General features: G+C 48.8%; 1 protein-coding gene across 6 annotated transcripts in view; it reads right to left on the bottom strand.

Annotated features, from left to right (window-relative positions):
- ASCC1 (activating signal cointegrator 1 complex subunit 1) overlaps window positions 1-26738 on the bottom strand; it is a 35971-nt gene continuing 9233 nt past the window's right edge. For 5 of the 6 annotated variants that reach the window (XM_053948478.1, XM_053948480.1, XM_053948479.1 and 2 more), the window contains exons 6-11: window positions 23793-23929; window positions 21553-21672; window positions 17267-17388; window positions 15108-15187; window positions 14282-14498; window positions 12359-12384 (exon numbers count right to left, since the gene is read on the bottom strand). In XM_053948478.1, coding sequence (XP_053804453.1) covers window positions 12374-12384; window positions 14282-14498; window positions 15108-15187; window positions 17267-17388; window positions 21553-21672; window positions 23793-23929 — 687 coding nt within the window. In that variant the 3' untranslated portion in view covers window positions 12359-12373. Of the gene's footprint in view, window positions 776-12358; window positions 12385-14281; window positions 14499-15107; window positions 15188-17266; window positions 17389-21552; window positions 21673-23792; window positions 23930-26738 lie in introns of those variants that run through there. The other variant, XM_053948483.1, reaches the window with a different exon arrangement.

The raw sequence follows: 26738 nt of genomic DNA, 5'->3' as shown, positions 1-26738 counted from the left end.
TTCACAATGGAATCAAAGAGCTTGGTGCTGCTTTTAATGGAGAAACCACCTACAAGGCATATGTTTTTTGACACGCTCTGAAACGGTCACTGGAAAGCGCTCTAATCGTCAATGCTTTCTTATTATCATAGTTATGTGCTGTGCTGGAAGTTTAATTACAGAAACTATCAGTGCAACAGGAGATAAACACTTTGTTTTTGAAGGGAATTAATTTATTTGGAGATCTACATCACACAGGCACACTGCTGGAGATCCAAGCAATGCCTGACCTCAATATCGTTAAACCGTGCTCCCGCGAAGCTCTCCTGGATTTTGAATACTTATTTTAAGAACAAACTTCCTTCTTCTGAAAAAAAGCCATGTTTCAACACCGGCAATGCCCCAAAAGCCCAGTTCTAGTAGTTTTCTTGGAAAACCAGCAATCCACAGACATCAAAGAGCCAACTTTGTGACATTTTGGAGGAAGGAGTAGGAAGGACTCTGGCAACCCCCAAGAAGAGAGCAGTGGGAAAAGCTGTGGGGAAATGCCATGGTTCCCATGCTTTGGAGGAGTCATGATGCATCCCAGCTTGGAGTTCCCAGGTTCCCATTGAAGATTCACGTCCTCTAAAACCTTTCACTGAGGGATCAGGCACAGAGCAGACCCGCTACAGCCACCTCAAGAGAAGCACAGCTGCCCAGATGTCGCGTAGTAGCCAGAGGCATCCGAGGAGAACCTCTGGGAGAGACGCACCGAGTCCAGCTGCACCACCCCGAAGTGGAAGTTCTCAAAGAGCTGAAAGGAAGAAGAAAAAAACCACTTGAAGGGCAGCAGAGAAATGGAGCCAGCAGCTGGCCCACAGCTCTCTTGCAGGAGCTGGCCCTGTCAAAAGCCTCTACTCACAGATTGGTTTTGCCTTTAAATCAAAGCGTTCTTTACATTATTTTTCCCACTAAAGACTGCACTTGAACTCTTTTTATCTACAGCAGCAGCTGCTCAAACCTCCCCTGTTTTGCTACCCGTGTCACTGAGAGAGTGTGGGGAGGCACCACTGCTCCGGAGGCACCACCCCCGGGTGGCTCTCAGGTCGCAGGCTCTGCAGGAGCAAGGTTTGAGGCCAGGAGGTTTGCACCAATCCAGGCCACAGGATGCAGGACTTAACAGCTACAGCTCAGTCCTAATTCAAAGTAGCAGGCTGGAGGCACAAGGCTCCTCATCCCAGCACTGACCCCGCTTTGTTCAACAAATCCGTCTTTGTTCGGCAAAGACTTGAGTGCAAAGGAAAGCAAGCCAACTCCGGCGCTCGGGGGGTGTGTCCCTGCCCATTAATCCAACCCACGAAGCAGACCAAAAAAAATGACATCAGAATTTCTTACAAGAAGTTATTGCTGGAAAAGCCTCGCATCCAAGCGCAAAGTGCTCCTCCCGTTCCATTAAGCAGCAGGAAATTGCTCTACCTGGGAACATCAGCTGTGCCTCAGGAAAAGCTTCTCGGTGGAGATGCTAATTTGGAAGCTCTGTTTAACTGGAAAGCTGTGAGTCACTGAGAACCTGAGCAGTGACTTCTCCCCACCTTGGAGATCTCCAAAATGTCCATTCCATCTGTCTCCTATTCAATTTTCTATCTGTCCCTGCAGGCGTGGGCTTGAGACAGTCCCACAGCCCTTCCTGCCCTTTACAGAAGGCAAGAAGGAAAGCCAACACATTAATCCTCCTGGAGCCAATGGTGCATCAATTCCTCCATAGAGGGACTGACTGAAATCCCAAATAACTACTTAGCATCTGAAAGGCTGCACTTCACCTCCTCCAAAGAGGCATTTGGCTCTGCCTGGCACTGATTTGGGCACAACTGCTCTTTTGTTGTTTGTCCCAAGAGTATTCTATACCCTTTTTTCCAGAGGAGACCAGCTAGTTTTCTTTCAGGATAATTCCTGGGTTCGCTGTCAGTCCACAAAGGAAAAGAGCCATAGGGAAAGTGATTCCTTGCCCGTCTCGGGGCAGAGCAAGAGACCCCAGGGCAGCAGCAGCATGGCTTCAAGGGACACTGTGAATGGTGGCTCCACAGCGTCACTGCCCTAAAGAAGAGCAGCCTGCAGAAAAGAAGCTGTGCTAAGGAAGCATCTCAAACAGGGAGAGGAGGAAAAGAGAGGAAGAGAAATGACAGCCATACAAACTCCATTTCATACAATTAAAGATTTATACAAGAAAGATTAATTATGTTCCCAAAAGCCTGTGTCTTTCATGTTGGAGGACTTAGGATAAAATATCTCATTAATAAGAGATGGCAGTAAAAAGGGGTTGGTCACCTTTCTCTTTGTTTTGGATGACCTCAGAAGGATGGTTTCCTGCTCTCTGGGGCTCCCCGCAATGCTCTGCCACTGTGCCCACCCACCCCAAACCTTCACACCTGTCCCTGTCACAGTGGCTGCTCACACTGTCACTCCTTCCCATCACAGAGCACTCTGCACCCAAGAAAAACAGAAATCACCTCTCTCTTGATTCCTAACAGAGGGAGTGGTAGGTGTGCTGGGAAGCAAGGAGTACTAGGGTTCGAAGAGGGCTTCCTCCAATGCCTAAAGGGACTCCAAGGGAGCTGGATAGGGACTTTGGACAAAGGCATGGAGTCAAAGAGGAATGGCTTCCCACTGCCAGAGCATGATTCAGATACTGGGAAGCAATTCCTCCCTGTGAGGTGGGGAGGCCCTGGCAAGAGAAGCTGCCCTGTCCCTGGAAGTGCAAGGCCAGGTTAGATGGGCCTTGGAGCACTCTGATCTAAGGTGTCCCTGTCCATGGCAAGAGGGATGGAACAAGGTGGACTTTAAGGTCCCTTCCAACATAAACCATTCCAGAATTCTATGAAGAAAACAAATTAAATGCTGGGATGTGCCAGACCCATCAGCAGCGCTAGAAGTCAAACCTTTCCACAAAATAACCAAAGGGAGAGTTTTGTTTATGCTATTGCTGGACACCACAACCTGTTTTTCTTACTAAATACACATACTTCAAAGCAAAAATTAGTTAATGAGACAAAGCCTCCCTGAGCCCCTCTTGCCTCACAGAGCCTCAGGCACGTCACAGCAGAAGGATGAATGGGAAACCCCAGAAGACACTGCCCAGGTCAAGGGCCCTCCATTTGTACACTGCTAAAAGTGCAGCAAAGCCATTGTACCAAAGCACTTCGTATTCTCTTGGCCTTTTAAGGATTCACCACCTCCCGTGTGTTCGAGCAGCTGTGTGTTTCCCAGGGAGGAACACTGCTAGAACTATTGATTTTTGGTAATGTGGCTGTATTTTCTGAGAGTAAACATGCTACAAGATTTAGAGGACAGACACTTTTTTCTGCTCTTGTTTCAGGCCAGCTTCTCACCGATGCTCCTGTGCTCCCTGAGGCTTCCCATGACAGAAGCCACTGCACAGAAGGCACGGAGATCACTGCACATCTGAGACCTGCCTCAGGCAGCGTGGAGAGAGGCCCCTCAGACATCACCCTCCAACACCTCTGAAACACCAGGAATCCTCCAAGACCTCTGAAATACCAGGAAGTGGCTTCCCATCACAAAAGCATCCTGCACTTGGGTCCCTGGGGACTCAGGAAGAGATTGCAGAGAGCCAAGTCTCTGCTTCTGACTTTCACTTCTATTTATCTTGAGGAGAAGCCAAGCAGAGCCAAGAAAGATATTTATAACTCCCCCCTCTCCCCAGCCACCACGGAAATGCTCTGGTTTCGGAGGAGCCCTGGAGCACAGCTGATGAAATGTCTCCTGGGAAAGCATCTTAGCATTTTTTATTCCGCACCAGGAAAGAAGGTACCTGGAGGTTGCTGCCATTCAGAAGCAACAGCTGATAACCCCAAGACTGGCCGACTCCTCTTCCTGTCCTTTCCTATGGCTGCCAAGGGCCCACCTTTCCCTGAAAAGGCTGCAGGGAACACGAGGAGATGTGGATCAGGAGCAGCCAGGAGGGAGGCAGGGGAGGAGAAACGCAATCACCCGCAGAGCCGTGTCATTTGATTGGAGTGGGACGCGAGGCTCAACAAAAGCACAGTAATTCTATAAATCCAAACATGCCAAAGGATTTATGTCCTCGATGCCCAAGGAATAAATAAGAGGATGGAGGTTGGGATTTTTTTTAAAGTATTATAAATGAGAATGAACCTGATGGAGGTAAAGGTCAGCTTACAGAATCAACATCACGCATGCAGTGCAAGCTACTAACTCCCATCAAGGGAATAGCACTTAGAGGACTAAGTGCCCTCCATCTCCCTGCTGCCTTCACAAATTGAATTAGAATGGAATAAGGAAAGAGCACTGTTAACTTTTAACCCCAGACCCAGCACCTCCAAGCAAAGGCCCCAGGGATGTGCCCTGCCTTTCAAGCCACAGCCAAAGGTTTGGGAAATGCTCTGTGAGGATGCCTGCATCTCCCATGGGGACAGAGCAGGTGCCTGGAGAGTGACAGCAGCAGCATCCCGGGATCTGTGGGGGATGGCACAGACTACAGCCACACTGCCCTCCCCAAAAGCCATGAGCTCCCAAGAGAAGGAGAGAACTGGATGATGGATAACCCATATTTCACAGGTCAGCCTGCGAACTACCGCAGGCCCAAATGCTCCTCTCTCCCCCTCTCCCGTCCTGGGGACTGGGTCCAAGGACACATCACTCAGGTCATTATGAAAGGCAGGCAGCCCTGTGGTAGCTCCCAGAAAGCAAGTTTTCCTCCACTTCTCCCCCCAAAGTAATTTATCCTGAGTCAGGAAAAGCCAGCAGCACCACAGTCATTTCTGACACCACATTTTCTCCCATAAGACAATTCTGTTCCAATGCTGGAAACCCTTCTTCCTCTGAGGTGCGTTCCCCTCCATTACCCACAAATTACCCAGCAGACCTTCCTTGGGATGAGACAACCATTTTCTGAAGGAAGACAAGAGGCTGAAGACTTGTTTTGGGAAAGATGGAATCACACATCAAACCGCTCACTCCTTGCAAACCTGAGCCAAAACTGCTCACACAGACTTCAACCCCTAAACCGCAACAACTTCCTTATCAAAGACAGAGCAACAGATCAAACCCAGGATGCCTCTTTGCCACATTTTCTTCCCCTTTTTAAGCCTGTGAAGTAGGTTTTGCTGAGGCAAGGAGGAAGATGACTCCTCAATGAAGAAGTTAAAGCAGGCGCCTAAACGATGTCGTGTTCCCAAACGCGGGTGTTTGTCAAGCTGTCCTCCTTGGGGGGCTCGCTTCCCACAGACAACCCTCCTGGAATGAGACAGCACCTCTGTGCTCCAGCCTGGCAACAACAGCAATAAATCACACCTAACCCACAGAAGGACAGCAGCGATGTGTTTCAGCTCTGGTTATGAAGAGCGGAGGTGCCAACGCAAACTGGGGCTTTTAAATCACCTGTCACGGGCTCAACAAGCATGAGAAATATTAATGGATTCGGCTGGAGAAGCACTGGGAAGTGGGAGGACAAAGTAAGTCCATGGAAAGGAAGGGAGGCAGAGGTATTTAAAACTTCCTTCACGTAATCTCTAGCTCACATTCACGCTGCCTTGGCCTGGATTTTGCCACTACCATCAGGATTATCGATCAGTTTTTAAAGCCTTACGTCGTTTACAGTAGTCAGCCAGAAGAAGACCCATCCTAAATTAATAAAAAGTCCAAGCAGCTCTGCTGAGAGCCTCGGAAATGCTGAGGGAGCAACAACTCACTGCAATTAAAAATTCCCACTAACAAGCAGTGATACCACGGGATAAAATGGATGTGTACACACACACACACACACACACACACACACACACACACACACCTCCCCGGACTGCAGGGAGTTCTGCTGTGAACTCCAGCCCCAGAAAGCAGTGCCTTAGGGCTGGGCTATTACAGATCAACAGCACAAAACTGTCCCCGGTGACTCAGCGCTGCACCGTGTAATGTCATTAGCCTGTGACAATCCGCCTCACAAACCACCCCCCACCGCTGCCCTCGGCAGGGAGCTGAGGGAGGGTCCCGTTTCCCATATCCGGAAGGAACACAGAAATTAGCAACTTGACAGAAGCTGGGAGGAAGAGGCTCATAGCTCCAGGAGCCTAAGGCTGTGGATGAGCTCACCGTCATTCCCTCTGCGTGGTCCATGCTGTGGATGGGATGCCAGCAATCCCTCCTCTGCTGTTTCTCCTGGGTGGAAGATGTTTATCCACCCCAAGATCCCATCGAGGAAGGGTGTGAAGAGCCTGAGCACCACTGGGCTGTGCCTCCATGGTAGAGCACGTGCAGGAGGGTCACATTGACAGACAACCCAGCACCGGGAATAGGGGTCCGGCAGCCGACAGCAGCGCACGGACAGCTCCAAGCAGGAGATTAAACGGAGGCTTTGGAGGAGCTGGAGGCTTTACAGCTTCAGCTGCTCTGCACGAAGTGACAACACTCACCAGCTCGCCTGCCAGCAGCACAGCCCCAGCGTGTCCCGATCGGGAGCAGCGGTGAATGAGGGAACAGGCTCGGAAAGCCTGTTGGAATTTCTGTTGGAAATCAGCGTGTTACAGTGCTGTTATCCCCTCTGGGGAAGGGGAGGAACAAACAAAATCCCAGGCACCCGCTGACAAGCATGGAGAAAAATTAAGCGGCGTTTCTGAAGAGGTGCCTCAACACAGAGCAACAAAACCTGTTTGTCTGCAGACTTTCTGCGCTCTCCCCTGGAAATTTTTCCACCTCGTAAGGGATGATACATTCAAATTAAAGTTCGTATAACATATCCACAGCTTGGGATGGAAAACACTGGAGAAGAGCAGAGAACAATCACCCTTCCAAATCATCTGGCCAAAGCACAACCGCAGTTCCCATGCCAGACACAGCAGGAAGGCGCTGACTCCTCAGCAAATTGCTGGATTACTGATACCAGCACCAGGCGAAAAGGACTGATAGAGGAAATGGCAAAAACATGGAAAGATTAAAAATCTTAAAAAATTAAATTCTGAAATGTGAACGTAACACTCAGAAACACTGATGGACTCTAAGACAGTCCACTGAACTCCAGCAAACTCTGTCCATCTGAGTTCCTCTCATTAACCTCCTTTGCTGCACAAATCGCAGCCTCCAATTCTGCTTTTGGGATCCCACCTACTTGTTTAATGCACCTCAGTCCTGCAGCCTCCCACACAGACCTGCCAGGACCTCTCCAGAAGGCTGTTATCTCCACAACTGCCACAGTTCCCAGGTTGCAGTATGTGCTGGCAGAGTTCCTTCTTCCTCATCCCAAAAAATTCACCAAACCCTGTCCCAGCTGTGACCCAAACTCCCCCAAACTATGACAGACAAACCCCAAAACAAAGCCCCTAGTGGCTCTCAGAAGATGAGACACAACCAGGCAAATTGGTAAGATCTGGGGAGTTTCTTAAATGAATAGATTATTCTTCCTTCTATTTTTGACTTTCAAAATTTTCTGCAACAATTTGGTGCCAAAAAAATAAATACCTGATTCCCGTGTTATTCACCCTGGACACCACTCTGCCAATGATTATCTGTCAGAGGTTTAATTGCACTTGGAAGCTTGCCAGGAATAATGCATGAGAAGCATAGGAAAAGCAGGCAGACATTCATCCAGAGAGGCAGCTCTTCCCAGCATTCCCAACCTCCTCCCCAAATTAGCAACTGCTTCCTTTCCATGGCTTTTTAAAGGATGGCTGGCTGGCCATCCAACATTTTCCAAGACTGTTCAGGTGTTACACTCTTGGAAAATGTTGGGCAGAGTCACAAGGGTGGAAGACGGGTAGGAAGGACAGAGAGGGCGGTTGTCACCTGGGCTGTCCCCACCAGCACCAGCCACAAGGCTGCAGATTGTTTTCTTCTGCAAGTGTGCAGCTGGCTCTGGAGTGTCTCTCCATCCCCAATATAGCATCCAGTCCTTCCACAAGGAACAGCCCTTCCCCTCTCCTCTTCTTCCAGCCTCCGGCAAGATTTAAAAGGTATCAGCAGAGACCTTTTCACCTCATCTCATCCTCATCATTAGGAAGAATAAAGCGGGCAGACTTCAGGAGGGAGAAAATCTTGTGTCATGAAAGTCCCAGTGGCCTCTCTCTTGGGAGATACCCAAGTCGGGGCTATCTCCTCTATGACACGGGAAAATCCCTTACAATTATATCACTGGTGCAGTCCCTTGGAAACAACAGAACCATCTCTCTCTGGCAAAGTACCACCAACATAAGAAGCAGCAGCAAGTTCATGGAGAAAGATCCAAGGCGCATGATGGGAGGTTTCCTTTTTATATTTTTATTTCCTGAGCCAAAGTAAATGCCACGTAAACGCCAAGAAGCTCTTGGTACATTCACAGATGCCATCTCATGGGTGTTCTGCACACATTCCATGTAGGAATCATGAAGTGACAAACTGAAGAAAGCACCAGTGAAGGTCATCAGCTCCACCATCCTCCCCTTCTCCAAGGCAGGAGGAGCTTGGTGGTGGCAGATCCTGGATTAACATCTCTGCTCCCTCAAAACAATCAGGACCCCCTTTTCCCAGCTCTTCTAGAGCAGTGCTTCCTTATGCTCCCCTTTACAAAGATTTTCCTGATCCCTTGCTGCATTTAAGCCCATTATTTATCACTTTATCATCCACTACTGGCAACAGCATTTCTAAGCTTCAAGAGTTTTTCCTACATGCTGCCCTCCTTCCCTTTATTACCCTTAAAACAACTCTTTCAGCCCCAGCTTGCAGACATTTTGTACCCCTCCAATTATCTTACTGTTGTCCCCTGGGCTCTTTGCACCCATCCACAGTACCCAAAACGAGACAAACCCTTCAGCTAAGCATAGTCAGAGGTTCACTTTAAAGACATTTGCCTCTTTTTTTTATTTCCATGGGCTGACTCAGTCTGGAGCAGCCCCTCATAAGCCAAACCCTGGCTTGTCAGGCTGGTACTGAGGAACTCCTCCATCCTACACCGGTGTCACCGCTCACTCCCGGACCTGTCCTCGTTTGCAGCTGCCTGTTTGTTTCTGCCTGATTTCCCAACATTGTTTGGAGCTCTGTTCACTCCTACTCACGTGTGCAATATTCCTGCCTCTCCCCAGCTGGGTTTCACCTGCAGACCTCAGAGTGTATTTCATGCTGCCCGTAACACCCTCCTGACCTCCACGGGTGGGACGAGTACGAGGTTTCCAGCTCTGTGCATATGGAAGCAGCTGATCCTTCTGTGACTGCTGCCATGTGAAACTTCAGCTCTTCATAAAACTGGAGCAAAGCCACCTCAGCTGCCAGAGGGTGATGCAGCAGTGGGGAGGGTGACATTCAGCAATAGTCTAAATTAATCTGTCAGGCTGGATTTTTTTCAAATAGAACTGTTCAGGGCCGGGTGCAGGCCTTTGTTCAGCTGAGAACCCCTCCCTCCAGGATTTCCCCCCCTCCTCACAAGCCAAATCTAGTGGTGCTCCTGCTACTTCCATGCTGCAAAACCTTTGCTTTAGCTCACAGTTTTGGGTCCGTTCCCCCCATCACAAATCCATGAAAATTCATGTGCTTCAGGAAATCAAACCCCAGTTGCTATGGTGAAAGGCATTCTGCAAACTAAGAAACAAATACAAGTGGGACATTTGGAGGTTACCAGATTTTTGCACGTCTTTCAGACAAGAATAAAAACCCTTTCAGCAAATTAAAGGCTCCAATATGATCCCAGACCTACACCTCAAGCGTGAGGGATTTGCAGTACACCTTAAGGAAATCAATAATCAAACACTGCATTTCTCCACAGAAGCCTCATCCTCATGGCTCCTATTACAGCAAATGCAGCAACAGTTTCTAAGAGCTGGGCTTTGCCTTTGCTGCAGAGATGGCAGGAGGCTTGAGAGGCATCTGGGAATACCAGGACAAGGAGCTCCCGTCAGTGTGACCTCTCACTACGCCCACCAAACACCAAGAGGAGGAGTCTAGCTACAGAGCCAGTACATTAATTCAGACAGACACAGAAAATTATCCAGCAGAAGGGTCATGGCACCTTGGGGATGAACTGTCTACTTTTGCTAATCAGTGGGTTGGGGTTTTTTGCATTTAATGTGCTGGGTCCTTGCCTTCTATTAAGGCGCTGCTGTAATTCAGCCCCTGCCAGCTCCACAGAGAAAAATCATCTTCTTAAGATCAAAGAGGTGACACTGCCCCAGCTGGCTGGCGGCACAACAGGGATCTCAGGGAAGTGAGGAGGGGGGATGCTCACTGGGTGGGAGGCAGAGGCACCCACAGAACCTCCAAAAGGCTCAGCTGCTGGCCTGGGTGGGAGTGTAGAGGTGCAGGGGAAAGAACATTCAGAGACTCTCAACAAACCCTTTCCAGCTCTCACAGCTCCTGCTAAAATTAGTCAGAGGGGTGTAGAGCACCTCCAAGAGAAAAAAAAAAAAAAAAAAGGCTTTTCCTTTTCTTGGTAAGGTCACCAAAGAGATCTCTGTCACGCAAGGGCAGCACAAACCTTCTGCTCTGCATTCTCAGCCCAGTGGCTCAGCCTTCCCCCAAAACCTCCAACACTACCTCCAAGGCCTCAACACTCCAACAAAGCTATCTTCCCTCCTTTGTCTGCTCTGATTTTTCAAATGCCACTTCAGATTCCTGTTTCATCAAATGCAGATAACATGAATATGGCTTTTTCTCCCCTTGAAGAACATAATTCGCAGGAAAGCATTTTCACAGCAACCCAAATTTAATCTCCTTTTTTTCCCCCCATGATTATACAAACTTATCTCCAGTCGTATCTGCTCAACCTCACATCCTCCCATCCCACTGTTGCTCTAATTGCATGCTGCTGAGCCCCCTCGATTGTTCTGGTACCTCTTGGTAATGGCAGGAATTCTCCCCTCTGCAAAGTGGCATCACAGCCTTTCATTTCTGCTTTGGATTCTTCTGTAAAAACGAGGTGAGGAAAGCACTGGCTTCTTTCTGAGATCCTGATGTTGCACCACAATCTCTTACTGAGTCTCCCCTCACCCCAGTGGATTCTTTGTTTGGTATTTTTAACTCTAAACTTTCTAAGCAGCCACCTCCTGTTAGGTATTTGTTCCAGCTGTCAGTCCTACTTTGGATCTACATCTTTACCACATTGCTGAGGATAACAAGATGTTCTTCTTACCCTTTCTGAACACCAGGCAGTCTTGAAAACCCACCTAACGCTGGTTCTTTGGCTCTTTGATTCACCTCAGCTTAGAAATATATCAGGAAAAGACTCAGCCTCCTTAAATCCACAAACAAAAATTACACAGAAGGCCTGGATTCCAACTGCTGCAGAACACAAGAAACACTCCTCCTCTGCAAGTGGAACTGGCTCTGCACAGGGGCACAAATTCACTTGTTTAGAGTTTGGTGGACTTGGGGTATTTTGTGGGGTCAGGGGTTTATTCAGGCCAAGGTTTTTCTTTTCCACTGAGCCTCTCTCCATGGCATTGCACCAAATGTTTTAAACTGAACTGCTGCATGCCGCAGCCACCACATTGCTCTTACCCAGCAGGACAGACACGGTGACAGGGAACACCACTGGCTCTCCAGGGTGTCAGACAGTAAATGCACTTTCTCCCTGCTCCCAGTGAAAGCAGGTACAATGCCATAACTCAATACACTCATGCAGGCCTCAAAAGAGAAGGAGCCTCATCAAATGATGCCTTATCTGACCTAGAAGCCCTCCCTGGACACTCTTGCAGCCCCGCTGCTGGACCAGGGCACAGCAGCATGTGTCACCACCTTGGCTGATCCCATTCCCAGTCTTCCATCCCAGCTTAAAGTCTCCCCTAATGCCCTAAAGACATAAGATGTGCAGCTTTCTGCTGCTGTACCTCAGTAGCTGTTCCCTCAATATTTAATCTTGTAAGCTGTTAATGCACGGATCTGTGCTAAGCGGCAGAGTTCAGCTTTTTCTGCACTCAGAATTTGCTTCCTTCTTGTTTGAGCGTGGCAAAGGCCATTCATTTACTTCTCAGACCTCAACTCAAGCCAAAATTCATTCCATTTTGACCCAGTGAGAGTCCAGGTGGTTTTCTTCCTTTCCTTTAAAACGTGCAACAGAAATTTTTGGCCAGTCAGCCTTTTTTGCGCTTCTTTTAGTTTTTATTTATTCACTGCAGCCTTAGTTGGATTTTTTTTTTTTCACTAAACAAAAAATAAATAAAAGCCCGGAGGCAGCGCAGCCTCGTCTCCGGAGATGCCGGCAGCTGCCCCGGCCGCCTCCGTGCCAGCGCTGTGCCAGCTGCGGCGCGGGGCACGCGGCCACTGCCAGCCAGGACACGGCAGGGAGCTGCCAAGCCGGCATCTCCCCCAGGCCTGGCTCTGCCCGAGCTGATGGGGCCTTTCATCCAGGAATTGCTGCCTTCTCCCTCAGCTCTCGGAGAGGTGAGACACTCTGCTCCTGACCGGTGCGTGCCTGGGATGTTCAAAGCCAGCCTAGAGGGAATACATATCGCTCCGTGCGAAGCGGTCCATGAAGCATCCCCAGCTTTTTTGGACTAGACCAGAGAAGTGCAAAGGCAAAGCTTTGCTGGACACAAATCTCACACAGCCCTTTGGGCTCTCAGCTCCACCTATGCCAGGAAACCTTTTTCAGGGATATTCTTCAAGACAGAAGTAATTTAAACTCCCAAAAGCAAGTCATCCTACAGGATCTATTTTCTGAGCAGTGTGGGAAGGTACCGGCCTGCACAACCATTTATTAGCACAAATAGGAGTGTATGTTTAACTCTGTGGAACGGGTAGAACAAAGGATTATTAAATAAAATTCTGATTAGTTCAGCTGAAAGCAAAATACCAGCTGGAGCCTGGTGTAGCACAGGCATGTTATCAGCAAACATGTGCTGCCAGCGCATCTGCACACACACACACAGCTCTGACCATGGGGAGCCTCAGCCTGGAACAGCAGAGCCACAGCACTTCCATCGTGCTCTGTGCTCCGACAGCTCCAGTCCTGCCCTGAGCCTTTGGCCCTACAGGGCTGCACAATGGGAATGAGAGTGATGAAACCTGCGTTTTCCCACTTACCCTCCTACCAGCAGCCATGCTTTGTTAGCGTTCCAAGTGGGAGCACAGCCACTCAGCACAGCTATCACAGAGTCCCACCGCCTGGAATCACATGCAGGGCACATGGCCCTCCCTCCCACCAGCCTGCCTAACTGCAGCCATATTCATTAACAGCCCGTCCTTTGGATCCTGGTGCAAAAGTTAATGAAGCCACTTTGCGAGAGGGCAGCCTCCCCAGCACAAGATAAATAATGGATATAAAAGCAGGCTGGGAGGGAACTGGTGCATCCCTGCAAGGTCATGCTGGAATGCATCAGTGGCTCACTGAGGCTGGGCTCCTCCGGTAAGAAGCCTGGAGCTATTTATGACTCATGTAATTAATTAATGCCAACGGGCGTTCTGCTGCAGGCACGTGGGAGACCAAAGGGAAATACAAAACGGGCAGGTTAGGAAATGTAGTGGAGGTGGGAGAGAAGGATGACATTTCTTGTAGCAAGACATGCTTTGAAGTAATTACCAGCAGTTCAAACAGCCACTAGCTCTTTTGGCTACGTCAGTACAAAATCAATTAGGAGCTTTAAAAATGCATCGGGCTCGTATTTCCGAGAGCATCGAGAATAAGAAGTAGCCTCGGAAGGAGAGCAGTTGCATTTACAAGCACCGTGCACCGTAAGACCCTTCCCCAGATCCTCAGACCCCACAAACGGTGTGACCAGCAGAGGGAGCATCATTAATACCGTCCCAATCACAAACAGTTTGGGATGAGAGCACGGAGGAAGACCCACAGTTTGATTTGATGTGTCTCTAAAGCCTGAGGGCAAGTTTAACAGAAGCAGGAGAAAGGAGCTAAGGTGAACGTGGAGAAAGCAGAGTCCTGCAGGCACTCAGGGCTCCTGACACACATCTCCCCCTTCCAGAGCCAGCTCTCCCAACGCTGAGAGCTATCCAAAACTGCAGATCACGTCAAGAAAGGGACCAGGGCTGTGGCTTCCCTGCTCCAGCTTGCAATACTGCAGTCTCACAGTGCACACTCAACATGTGGTGACGCTGAGTCATGACACCGTGCTCGCACAGACCGTTTGAGGACAATGAGAGCTTAACCTAATTTTGTCCCTTTGTTTGTCCTCTGCACACAGATCAATCAGTTCCACTCCCTGCCTTCACATCCCCCTGCATCCAGTGCCTGATACATTATTAAGACTGTAAATACAAATAAAGCACACTCTTCCCCTCCTCTGGGAGGGCTCTAAAGTCCTTCTGGGTTGTCCAGCTCCCACCCAGCCTGCATCTTCTCTCAAGTATCTTCATTGCCAGAATATCTTCTTACCGTTCCCAAATGTATCCATGCATTGTCCTCGCTCCCTCTTATCAGAGCTGCCTGCAACAAATCCTCTCACACAATGAGGATTGCAAATTTGCTTACAAGCCGGTGCTGTTTTCCATTTCTGCTCCTCTGTGCATCTCTTTTCTCTCTGGACACTTGCAGGGGTCAAGCACCACAGCATCAGTCTGCCACAGCCATCTGGATGAGCAGCAGAGGCTGCCTGCAGACCCAACCCTGATTGGCGAAGCCTGGGAGTCTGCAGCATGCTCCCCTCTGAGCCTTACCCAACCTCCACAGTCTTGGGGATTGTGTTTTCTAACCTCCGATCACTGCCAAAGCCCTCAGATCCTGGTGGGACTCCCTACCACTACCCAGTATTTTTCTGGAGCAAATCAATAGCAGAGATTTAAACCAAAAAGAAAAGAGTAAGTGAAATGAGAGCGGGGTTTAGTTTCATAAATATATATGAGTAGAACAAGAGCAACGAAGTGCTTCTTTCTGGTGGGCTGAGAATCAACTCGAGCCTGAGTCTCCCGGGTAAAACAGGAGCGGAGTAAACGACAACATGAACACCCACTTAGCATTCGTGCTTCATATTCCTGCTCTGAGCCTCAGCAGCTTAAGGAATGCTCCTGTTAAATACTGTAATGCTCCCAATGACGAGTGATCTGGACTGTTTATTTTCTAAACAGATTCCCCCCTCCCAACCCCCAAGCCCCAGGAGATCCCATAAGCCTAAGACAAAAGCAATCTAGAAGAGGTGTTTCAACCTCTTTTGGCTATACAATATCCATAGCTGGCTCCATTTCCTTAATTGTTTCATACTGACCTTGAGGATATTTTGGCCATTAAATGACTCCCGCTCCTTGAAAGATGATTTACCAGTCATTGTGTTGTTTCGTTCTTCAGCTGTAGAGAGAAAAGCCACCAGCAGAATGAGCTTCACATGGGAGAACTCTGTGAGCTTCAGATGGGAGAACCCCCCACCTCTGTCCCTCCCCAAAGTCAGCTGCCAGCTAATAAACCATCTTTGTCGAGTTCTCAGTGCAAAAAAAAACCCACTTCCACTTGGATTTGAGGAGGAAAAGGGCTGGAACTGGTGCCTCCATCGGGATCACCTCTGTTACCTGGAGGAAAGGCCCTAAATCACAGCTACTGCTGTGGTGATTCTGTAGGGCTGACTGCTCAGTGCAACACACCTGCTTCTCTCTGGCTCGTTCTCATCCCACATCCTGCCATGTCAGGGTATGAGACAGCACTTGCATGGCCTGGAACAGCACCAGATTCCAGGCTGAGCATGCCAGCACAACGCCAGGCGGGATGCGGCCGGCGCCGACACAAACCTCTGCTGCCTGCACCATACGTGTGCTGTGGATGCTTCTGTGGGGTGGGCACGCAGCCACACACACACAGACATTCAGAATAGCAGCCTAGGCCTACAGCAACTGCCAAAAGCCTACAGCTGAGATCCATTTCCCCAGAGCACGGCTGGGTTTTTATATAATCCCCAAGTACATGATCTGTTCCTTCCACAGGACCTCTGCCTCACTCGGTGAATATATTCAGTATTTCTTTTTCATCTCCATCATTAACTATGAAGTCCCCCTCACATCCAGCTTGCTGTTCAAATCCTGTATGGAATACAAAGCGACTTCTATGGCTGCCTGCGGAATGCTGGCGGAATGCTCTCCCCATTGTGTCTGAATGCCTCTCATGCCTCATGGGGTTGTGCAGAATTTAGACTCAGGATGCCAGACCTAGCTGCCCATGTGCCTCCCCTCACACAGAGCCACAGCAGCACTCTGGGGTCACATTTTCAGGGCTCAGTTTGAGAGCCCCATCTTTACAGGGTTTCTACGCCCTGGGTGTGCTTGTTTGACTTCAGCAGCAGTCAGACCCAAAACCTGCCCAGAAAACAATGACACAAATTACCTGCTGTTATCACTGTCCCCGCAGAGATTCAGAGAGGCAACAGCTAAAGAATTCTTGACACAACCCATTGCAGTGCACAGGGTCCACCGTGCCAGAGCATGCACGTTTGCACACGGAGAACCAGGCTGTAACTCACTGCCCCTCGCCAAGGAGGGGCAGCTTTTAGGGCTGCTTTATAAAGTAATGTGATCAGAAGGATGCTACAGACAACCAGAGCAGACAATCTTTTGGCAGAGACAGCAGACGCCATACACTCAAGAATAGCTCACATTCGGCTTTGCATCACATTCATCTGTCTGCAGCTGATTTAAGGAGAAAGACAATGGAATCACTTTCCTAAAGAAATGAGCAATGTCTAAGTTAACCAAAGAGGATTATGTTTTCATCTTGTTTGAAGGTCAGCACAACACATGGAGTTGTTACCCAGTTTCAATTTAACACCAGGACACAGAGAGCCCAAGATCTCGCCTCTGTGAGGAGTGGCTGAGGTCACTTGCTCTGTTCAGCCTGAAGGAGACTGAGGGGAGACCTCATCAGGGTCTGCAGCTTCCTCACAAAGGGCAGTGCAGGAGCAGCTCTGACCTCTGCTCTCTGTGACCAGGGGCATTGCTGGAGCTGTGCCAGGGGAGGTTGAATATTGGGAAAAAGTTCTTCACCTAGAGAGAACACTGAACAGCCTCCCCAGGAAATGGTCAGAGCTCCAGAAGCGTTTGGACAACGCTCTCAAGCACAGGGTGTGATTGTTGGGGTGTCCTGGGCAGGGCCAGGAGCTGAGCTGAATGACCCTTGTGGGTCCCTTCCTACTCAGGACATTCTACAATTCTACTTGAACATATTTTTCCCTAGCCCAGTTACTATGAGTGCTACAGGGTGCCAAGATTTTGAATCTATGACTTTTGTTCATTGCTTTATTTTCTCCTGGGTTTTATCTGCAGACATCTCCCCCCAGCCCCGTAGGTAAGAAAAACCACACTGAAAAAGCAAACAAAAGCATCTGCTGAGCAACGGGACTACTTTAAATGCATTTAGCAGCAAGGATGAAGGCTCTGTACATACTTGGATCTTTCCTGAAGAGCGTGTTCATGACTGTGGCATGCAGTTTCACCCTGTCCCATTCTTTAAGCATCAGGCCAGAGGCCACAAACCGCTCCACCAGCTGATCAGCAACCATCTGCAGCCTGGGAACCAAAGAGAAAGAGCAGGGCCATGTAAAACAAGGAGCCTCTGCAGCATCAGCTTTTGGCTTTTCAGCCAGGAGGGCAGCAAGTGTGAAATGAAGTCTCTGCATGCACACAGGAAAGGGAGCTAGTCCTTGATGGAAAGCGAGCAGAGGCATCAGCATTCAGCTCTAGTGCAAAAAGTTCTGACTGTTGCACAAAGCTTCCTCTGTGATCGCTTCTGCTGCAAATATTCCACGAGGAAGGGCAGATTTAGCACAGCAGAGAGCTCGCTCACAGTGACAGATGTTACTGGGAGCAGAAGGATGCATCTTTCTACTGCCAGGAAACACAATGTGACTCTCCTTGCAAATGCTAAAATCTGCACACCCGCAGGGGCTTGGGCACCTTGACTCCCAGAGGATCTGCTCAGGCACTGCTGCAGCCTGGCTCCTCTCCGTCCCAGATAACCAACCCAGCCTTGGACTTGCTTTCTGGGAGAGCCCAGAACATGGTGACAGGGGCACAAACCCTGTCAGCACATCCTGGTGAACACTCCAGCTTTGGAGCTACTGAGCAAGCAAAATCCAAGGACTTATTCCCCCCTTTGTGTCTGGCCTTGAACTGTCAGGATTTGAGGGCAGATCCACCCAGGCAGGTGGACAGGCAGCAGGAGCAGGGATCAGAGCAATGCACTCATGTCTAAGGAGCTGAAGGAACTTCCAGGATGCTGCTGTGCCCAAAAAATTTCTGCAGTGCCTGATTCTTACCAAAGGTAGAGAGAATATGCCAGAATGAAAACTTCTCATCTCCAAAAATAAGGCCAGAGGGTATTATGCCTGTGCAGAAGAATCTGAGCTTCTCCCAGCCTGTCCCAGAGATTAGAGAGCTTTCTGCTCCGTGAGGTCCCACCAGGTTGGTGTCTCAGCTGTGGCAGAGAGTGGCCTGTCCCCAGAGCCTGGGGCTGCCACGCTCTGGATGCCAGCTCCGACCCCACTGCTGGCTTTGGGCTGCCCCTAACGGGCTGCCAGCCCCCATGTGACCATTGCAAGACTCTCAAACTACCAATTGTCACGGCTTTCTACTATTTTCTGGCTTTACTTCAGTGATTTTTAAAATTAGCAATGACAAAGATTAAATGAATATCATTACAGACAATACTAAAACAAATTAACAGAGAATAGCTCAAGTGAAAATGGTGCTTTATTACGTTATAAAGTTAATCAAGGAAATAAAACAAATTAGAATGAATTATAATGGAAATTATTTGCCATGTGGGAGGCATCAGAGCATGATCCCTTTTTCAGTCTGAGCCATTATATGTGCAGAAGGGCTTGCCAACCCCTAATTCTGTCTGCAGTTATGCAAGCTAAGTCAGGATAAATCAAATCTCCTGCTTTACAGCTTAAGCTGATCAAGATCATCCAAAGATCAGGAAGGAACTCCACCCCTCAGCCATGCCAGGAACTACACAGAGCTAACAGGACATCTTGCATGAGACAGGAAGGCACACACCTCTCTCTAGCACAGGCTGCAGCAGTCTGATCCAGCACAGGAAGCCACGTGGCTGCTACTCTCCTCTAGTATTGGCCTTGCAGCTCAGAAACTGCTTTCCCATTTCCCTAAGCAAGGCACAGCAGGTTTCAGCAGGCAAGAGGTTCAAGGAGCTGTTCAGCTGTTCACCTGTGTTACAGGCCAGAAACCAAAGCAGGGTTTTCTGGAGAGATCACCATTTGTCTTCTCTTTATAATCACTGCTGGTCCAAAACAGTGTCTGCTGGAATCTCAAATGAAGGAAAAGCTGCTCTCCATCAGCACAAAAACACCTTTATTTCCCTCTGCAAAGCTAAATGTTCTTCTGGATGCTTGCTCATAGCTAAGGAACTATATAAGGGGAGAAGTGCCAGATGAATGGTATCAGGAGAATGAGCTTCACTCAGATGGTTGTGGGGCACTGAACAGGGAATTGTCAGTGGTCCCAAGGCTGCCAGAGCTCCAGGAGCATTTGGACAACCCTCTCAGGGTGAAACAGAGTGGTGGCATTGGGGTGTTCCGGCCAGAGGAGTTGGACTCGATGACCCTGATGGGCCCCTTCCAACTCAGCCTATTCTGTGATTCTGTGAATTAATCTGCAGGTGAGGGCAGGACCAGCCTGGGCCAAGGATTAAAACTTCAAATTGCTTGGCCCTCTCTGAGCCTGCTGCTGTGCAAAAAGCAAAGCAGGCGCTGTGGAAGAGAAGCCTGGCGGTTTCCAGGTGCCATGCAAAGCACAAGGTCTGCTTTTGGCCAAAACCTCAGCTAACAGATTTCTGTGAAGGACAATGGAGCTGTCAGTCCTTTCCTGGGGTGACTGGGGAGTGCTGTTTTCATTTTCAAGGCCAGGTGCTGTTTTCATTTTCAAGACCTCGCTTCTATCCCCTGCCCAAAGCAGCTCTGCCAGCCCTGACGCACATCAGCACTTTCTCCAGCATTATGCCTAAGTGGGTTCTCATCACACAGGGTACAGCTGGCATCTGAAACAGAGCACAGTGCAAGTACCAACAATTCCAGCTGTCCCCAGAGGCAGGCAGACATCACTGTCAATGTAGGCCACGCTTATGCTCTACAGGACTCCTCTCCCAGCTCCTCAGGCCACAGATTTATTTTCAGATGCAACCAGACTGGCAAGCACTGCACCTCAGAGAGAGCCAGAGCTCAGTGACTCAGGAGAACAGGCCCAGACCTCAGCTCCCAGAGCTGGTATTTTAGATGCTCTCTACAACAAAACCCACAGAAGGACATTTGGGTCATCCAATGTCTGTCTCCATCTCATCTTTCCAAGTGCTTCTGCTCTCTTTCTCCCTGTGCTCTGTCTCCTGGCTGATCTCTGCTTTGCCCCGGTTCCCTACCTGCCCCATTTGTTTTTATCTCACCTCTTCCAGGGTAGGACAGACTTCAAAGTGGAAGAGCCAAGAAAGGGAAAAGACTTCAATTCCTACTGCCTCACAGCAGTTCTTACATTTTTCATTTTTCCCCTCATTTCCTTATCCCACTTCCTATCTCTTACTTCAACACAGGCTCCAAAGTGTGGTTTTAAGCAGGGCTGCCCCCCCTGCTGTCTCCTCAGCCCTCAGGGAAAGGATATGCCAGAACATATCCCTTCTTCCCTGAGCCGGTCCCTGCTCACAGCCTCCCTCCTCCAGCTGCACTGCTCCATGCTCCTCTGCTAGCTCCTGCTGTCCTCTAGCAATGGGAACAGACAACAAAAGGGCAGTGCTGTCAGGCAAAGAGGAGGCTGAGGCTCAAAGACAGGAGGTAAAGCTCTTTTGGCTACTCCCCTTCCCTATTTCTGGCAACCAGCAGCACAGAGTACAACAGCTCTTATGTTAATCATAGAATCTATAGTGCTTTAGGTTGGAAGAAGTGTTGAAGATCATCTGCTTCCAAACCCTGTCATGGGCAGAGACACCTTCCACTAGAACAGGGTGTTCCAAGCTCCATCCATGGTTCCTCAGTCTTCCAGAAAGCAACAAGAGAAAAGACAGTGCTGCCACTGGTGACATAGTCCTTCTCAAAAACAAGATGAAGGAAGGTTGTCCAGACACTGCCATATCCTGGGCAGGGCTGTTTGTAGAGCTGAAGCCATCAGCCACAGTGGTGAACAGCACAAACACTCGAGCTGACACCAACCAGGCTTCAAGATCTTGCAGCAGCAGCTCCAAAAGACATTTCACACCCAGCACCTATTCCAGGCTGCTGCAGACACATGAACCAACTCTGTAACCAGGTCATGCTCTTCTGAGGACCTTCTGGGTTAACTGGGTTTTAAGAATAATTAAGTGCTGCAGAACAGAATACGCCAGGTTGTCCAGATTAATCTGGACAGCAGGTTGGGAACTAGACAGTAGAGGCCAAATCATCCTGCCTTCTAAGTCATCTCAGGAGTATCTCCTCGGCCATGTTATCCTCGTGCGAGCCGTGACTCCATCATTCAACCTGACAGACTGCTGCAGAAACAAACGACACCCTTCAGCTGCAGCACCAGTGACTGATTTTAAAGAGCAAACACATCACTGCCTTAACTGGTTCAGGAAGCAAGGATGACTTCATCTTGGTGACTGCTGGCCAGAGGACTGCCAGCAGCACCCACCAGAGGGTTTCCCTGGCACTCCAGGGAGGAATGAAAGACAGGAGCAGGGGCACTCACCTGTCTGAGCCATCCTTCATGTGGACTTTGGCATAAAGGACGTCTGTCATGGCAGGGTCATCGTTCATGTACTCCACTCCTGCCACTTCCACCGTCAGGGGCTGGCCTCCAGTAATTTGGCTAAAACCCAAGAAATCCCTAATGTTAAAAAAGCAAAGCATCACACCAGCTCTTGAAATGCAACACATAGTGCTCCTCGTGCACATACCAAATATTTGGGTTTACTATGGGAATGAGATTACTCTTTTTGCCGTAGTGAGACACAAATTTCACGTTAAGTGGGACTTAAATGTTACACAGAGCCTATGGGGCAGTGAACTCCACTCAGGAGTTCTTTTCTGTCCCCTATTTTTCAGCTTGTTTGCACTGCAAAAACTCAAAAACTCTCCCTAATTCCTAAAACTCAAAAGCCTATGGCTGCTATTGCCCTATCACCCTGAGTGGCAAAAAAATTTAAATTCATACATTCAGCGTTTCAGACACACATTAAGTCAACTTGGCAGTGCTCACAGGCCACCTCAACATGGAGATCTCCATCCACATGTCAGAAAACCCACCAGAAGTAAATGGTTCAAGTTCTCATTCCAGAGAAGCTGCTGCCTCCCTGTGAAAAGACCAACCATAACGTCTCTGATTTTGCTGGGAAAGGTACTTGACACAGAACACAGCTCTGAGAGCAACATCCAACCAGTAAATAGAGCTGGTTTAAAATCAGCTCCAGCTCTTCATGCAGGATATAATCTGCACTCCCACACCTGCAAACGGCCTGTAGAATGTATTTGCTTCCCAATACGCTGCCTCCTTGCCTTTCCCAGGAGAGCATCCTGGGGAGGCTGGCACTGCAGCCAGCACTCCCTGTAAGTGATGCCTTGTTTAACACCCAGGGCTCCTGGAAAGAACAGGGAGTGTTTGGGCAGGCAGATGTAACAAACACAAGTTAACAAGGTGAGCGTGACTTTGCTCTGACCTTGCTCACTTCTGTTCAGCTTTTGAGGTTCTCAGCAAAGACTCCCAACTGAAATAAGCAGTGTGATTTCCCTTCCCAGTATAGTTACTGGGAGGGAAACAGCACAAATGTACTATTATGGATATCAAATGAACAGCACTAAAGGTCACATATTCTAAAAAGGGTCAAAAAGGTCATAGCTAACTTCACAGGGCACTGCCTGCACTTTAGAAAAGGAAATGAAAGCTAATGAAGGTTTATGTAGGTGGAAGGGAGCCTAATTAATTTTCCAAGTATATTTACTTGGGTGTGGAAGGGGAAATAAACTAAAGGTTACCTTCAAGTGTTGATTCCCCCTTCACTAAAGGAAATGGGGAGTAACGATTTTCTCGGCATCAGTTCAATCCACTTATGTGGAAGCTGGCACTTTCCAAATATTGCATTCAGAGCCTCCCCCTGGAAACACACTTGCATTTCTGTTCAACAGCTGAACTGGAGCCATCCTTTTAAAGGCAGAGGTATGAATTCTGGCCATGCATTAATTCCCACAGATATTAGCTGGCACAGCGTGGCCAATTCTTCATGCACTGAAGCGGCAAATAAATGAATGCGAAGGATCCGTGCTCTGTGTGCAAAGGCTTTGCAGAAATAAATAAATAAACCACCCCCTCAGGCCATCTTCAATTACTAAGCTGACCAGAGATAAGCTAATTATGGTGTCACTGGACCACATTTGCAGCCAAAGCCCCAGCATCTGCAGCTCAGTGTTAACAGGCAGCGAGGCAGCCGCGCTCCCAGAGCAGCACAGACACTTCCAGGCTGATTACTCACAAGGCTCCTGATGGCTTCCCTGCACAGCTCCCCTCGTCCAGGAATGTGTGTCAAGGACACCTCAGCATCTGCTCTGAGGCAGGAGGGAAGAGCCAGAGGCAGAGCCCACTGCAGGCAGCGTGCAAAGGTAAGGGAGCTCAGCCTCCCTCTGCAGCAGGCAGGGGACAGCGACAAAAACTGCTCAGGTACAAAGAACAGGAATGCATGTGAGGAAGAGAAGTGAGCAGAGCAGGTTTTCAGGGAATGCCAAGGGTCTGAGCTGAGCTATAGATGCTGTAAGGCTCTCTGTGGCTGCTCAGGGATTTCTACCGCCCCATTTGAAACATTTCAGCCTTTTTCTTAATTTCCAGACTTGAGAGAAGGCTACTGAGCTGCTCTTCTCTTCACTGTTCCTTGTCAAGACAGAGTGCTGCTTTCCCCTCTCTCAAGGCCTTGGTGATGACATCCCTTTCCCAGCACTTACTCCACAAAGTCCTCTTTGCATCGCTGCAGGAGGTCACAGGCTTTCTGGATCTCTTGCTCGTTCAGGAGCACCAGCGTCCCAAGAGTCAGGTGAAGCTTCGCAGGGTTCTGGAACAGGCTGCTGCTGACGCCGTGATCCTACAAATCAATCCATCACACAGGGGTGTCTCACCTCATCCACACACACCCTGCTCCATCACAGGGATAAATGCTACAGAAAGCAGGTACCAAATCACTGGCATCAATCCTTTTATCTCTGGTCGGGTTGGTAATGACTCGAAGTTGAAAATTTCTCAGGCTTTGTGAGGAAGCAAGCTTAGCCTTGTGTGAAATAAAGAGCTGCAGTCCCATCACAGTTCCCTGCCTGCTCTTCCATCAGAGCTGCTGAACAGCAGCCTGGAAGATCATTACAGCAGGCTGTAACTTGGTACCCAGGACTTGCAACACTCACTTGTGCGAGGTTTTTTGGGAGGAGACTTCCACAGGTGTTGATGCAGCATCTGCTACCAGCAATGAACTCAACACAAGCCAGCTCAGACTTAAAACTTCAGTCCATTTCTCGTGCAATAAAGCTGAGACCAGCTGTTGTGACAAGCTCTAAATGGTCTCTAAATCCTGTCTAAACACAGGTTGCACCTCACAACAGAAGCACAGCTAATACCAGCTCTGATAATTATATTTTTCTTCTTCCCATATGCCCTCTAGTTTGCTGAGGTGAATTAAGGTTAAATTCCTTTTATAAGAAGAGCTGTGTGTTGTTGCTGGGGAGGAACTGTTCCCAGGTGGAGCAGTGGTTGCATCCAGCTTTAAGAAATGTGCTATCCTGTTCCAGAATACTTATAAAAATACCTCAAGGATGGTTAATACACACATATTAAAACTATTATTTCCACTTAGTGGCCACTTCCCATCAGCGCATTAAATAACCTCCAATTTTAACTCCAGAAGAAGCCAAGCTGCCAGACCATGGAAGCCTTTCTGCATCTGAAAAGAGTGCACCAGCTGAGAACAATAGCTTCGAAATTTCTACTGTGCTCCAGAGTTTGAAATAAAACCTTTCAGACATTTAAATGCTGCAGTATCTCACCCTGTCAAGAGTCTCATGCCCCACATCTTGCTCAGCATTTTTCATGCCTAATGACCACACGCAGACCCTTCTTCACAGCACAGCTTATGGGCTGGACTAGGGACAAGGCAGGCTGCAAAACAGAGGCCAGGGGCTTGCTCCAGCAGCCACAGCTTGGCAAAAAACAGGGATGGCCCCATCCCACTTCTTCCTACCTTCCCCTCCCTGCAGTAAAAGCTTTGTGGCTTCCTTTCATTCATGCTGCTGTTCACATACATGACAGGACTTGATTTCTCTCTGTCAGCCTTTTTTCTCCAGTAATATCTGCAATCAGAGAATATTTGGCCCTTCACAAAACAACAGCTTGGGTAACAGAAACTGGGAGAAGGTTTGATTTAACCTTGCCACAGACAACCAGCCGAGGTCACAGAGGGCACAGATGAGGTACAGTAACAGCCCTTTGCAGGTCAGAAAGCCAAAGCCCTGCCCTCATTTTCTGCCCCAGTACAATTTGTGCTGTAAACATGACCCTGCCCCAAAAGCAGCATTTTCCCCTGAGGTTTTCAACACCTGCGTGTGGGCTGAGTTGACAAATGATGGCACGTCACCTCCACGAGCCACATACTGCTGCTGGGGAGATCAGCAGGGAAGAGCAGTGCACAGTGAGCAGGCCAAGACTTAAATAATCCTCCTGTGTTACTCCCTAGTATTTCAGGCAGCTCCTCAAAACCCTGCTTACACTCCCTACTCTTTCACAGGCCAGCAGATCCCACTTCTCCCACACATAAAATAGATGTTGCGTCAGAGCTGGCTCCCCCTGAACAGCCAACGTTCCTGTGGGTGTCTCAGCAGCCCTTCCTGGCTGGATGCTGCTCACCAGGATGCAAAAAGGCTGGAACTCAATTATTCTAATCCCAGATCATGATGTGCGATCAGCAATCACTGAGTCACCTCATGGGAACCTGCCCTATTGTCTCTACAAAAATTTACTGTTCAAACCTCAGCTCTTTAAGATGTATTTAGAGGCAGGAAAAATAATCCCTTTATGCACTATCCATATGTGATGACTGTCCTTTTTAGCTTATGCTTCTCCCTAACACTGCCCTGTCATGGTCAAAAAAACCCAACTCGTTTCCACTTGGTCATTTTTTCTCTCTCCTGCTACCAAAGACTTCTACCTCTGCTATGCTTCTTTAGAAGGAACAGAAAGGGTTTTATCTGCGGTCTCCAAATCTTTGCAAAGCCCAAGTACGTTGTCCCTCCAAATCTAAGACCCTGTAGTAGGGAAATCATAAACCACAACACACTTCAGCCCTTCTACATGACAAGGCAAGGGATCAAGCTCCTTAGCTCTTCCACCCTGGCTGTGTCCTCTCTACTGTTTTAAGAGCTCTCAATGTTTGCAGACAGCTTTATGTTTTTCAGGTTTTTTTTTTTTTCCTTAAGAGCAGGATACTGCATGCCAGTTATGTGCCCTGTGCCACCCTGATCCACAAACAAAGGAGTGAGCCAGGAAAAGAGTATTTACACAGGATTGTCTGAAGAGCTACAGGCTCAAAAAACCCTCCCACTTTCTGTCCCTTCCACTCTGAGATAAAATACCTCATTAGGAATGTTTGATATTTACAGGTTGCCATATATGACAGCAATCCTGTTTCTTTTCCCTGCTACGTCTGCAGCCTGTTCAGCCTGCAAACGCTGCGTTTGCACAGCTCTCAAAGACCCAACTGTGATTTTTCGCAGCAATGTTGCTGCAAAGTCTCTTCCCTTTTCCACCTGCATGCTCAGACAGACGTCTCAGTTCTCCTCACTCTGACACCTACATGACAGTGAGAAACAGGAGACTTCCAAGGTCATCCAGCCATCCGGACCTCCCACTGC

This window comes from Vidua chalybeata, chromosome 8 (genome assembly GCF_026979565.1).
Source record: "Vidua chalybeata isolate OUT-0048 chromosome 8, bVidCha1 merged haplotype, whole genome shotgun sequence".
NCBI lineage: Eukaryota > Metazoa > Chordata > Aves > Passeriformes > Viduidae > Vidua > Vidua chalybeata.
This window is presented reverse-complemented; position numbering and strand designations above follow the sequence as displayed.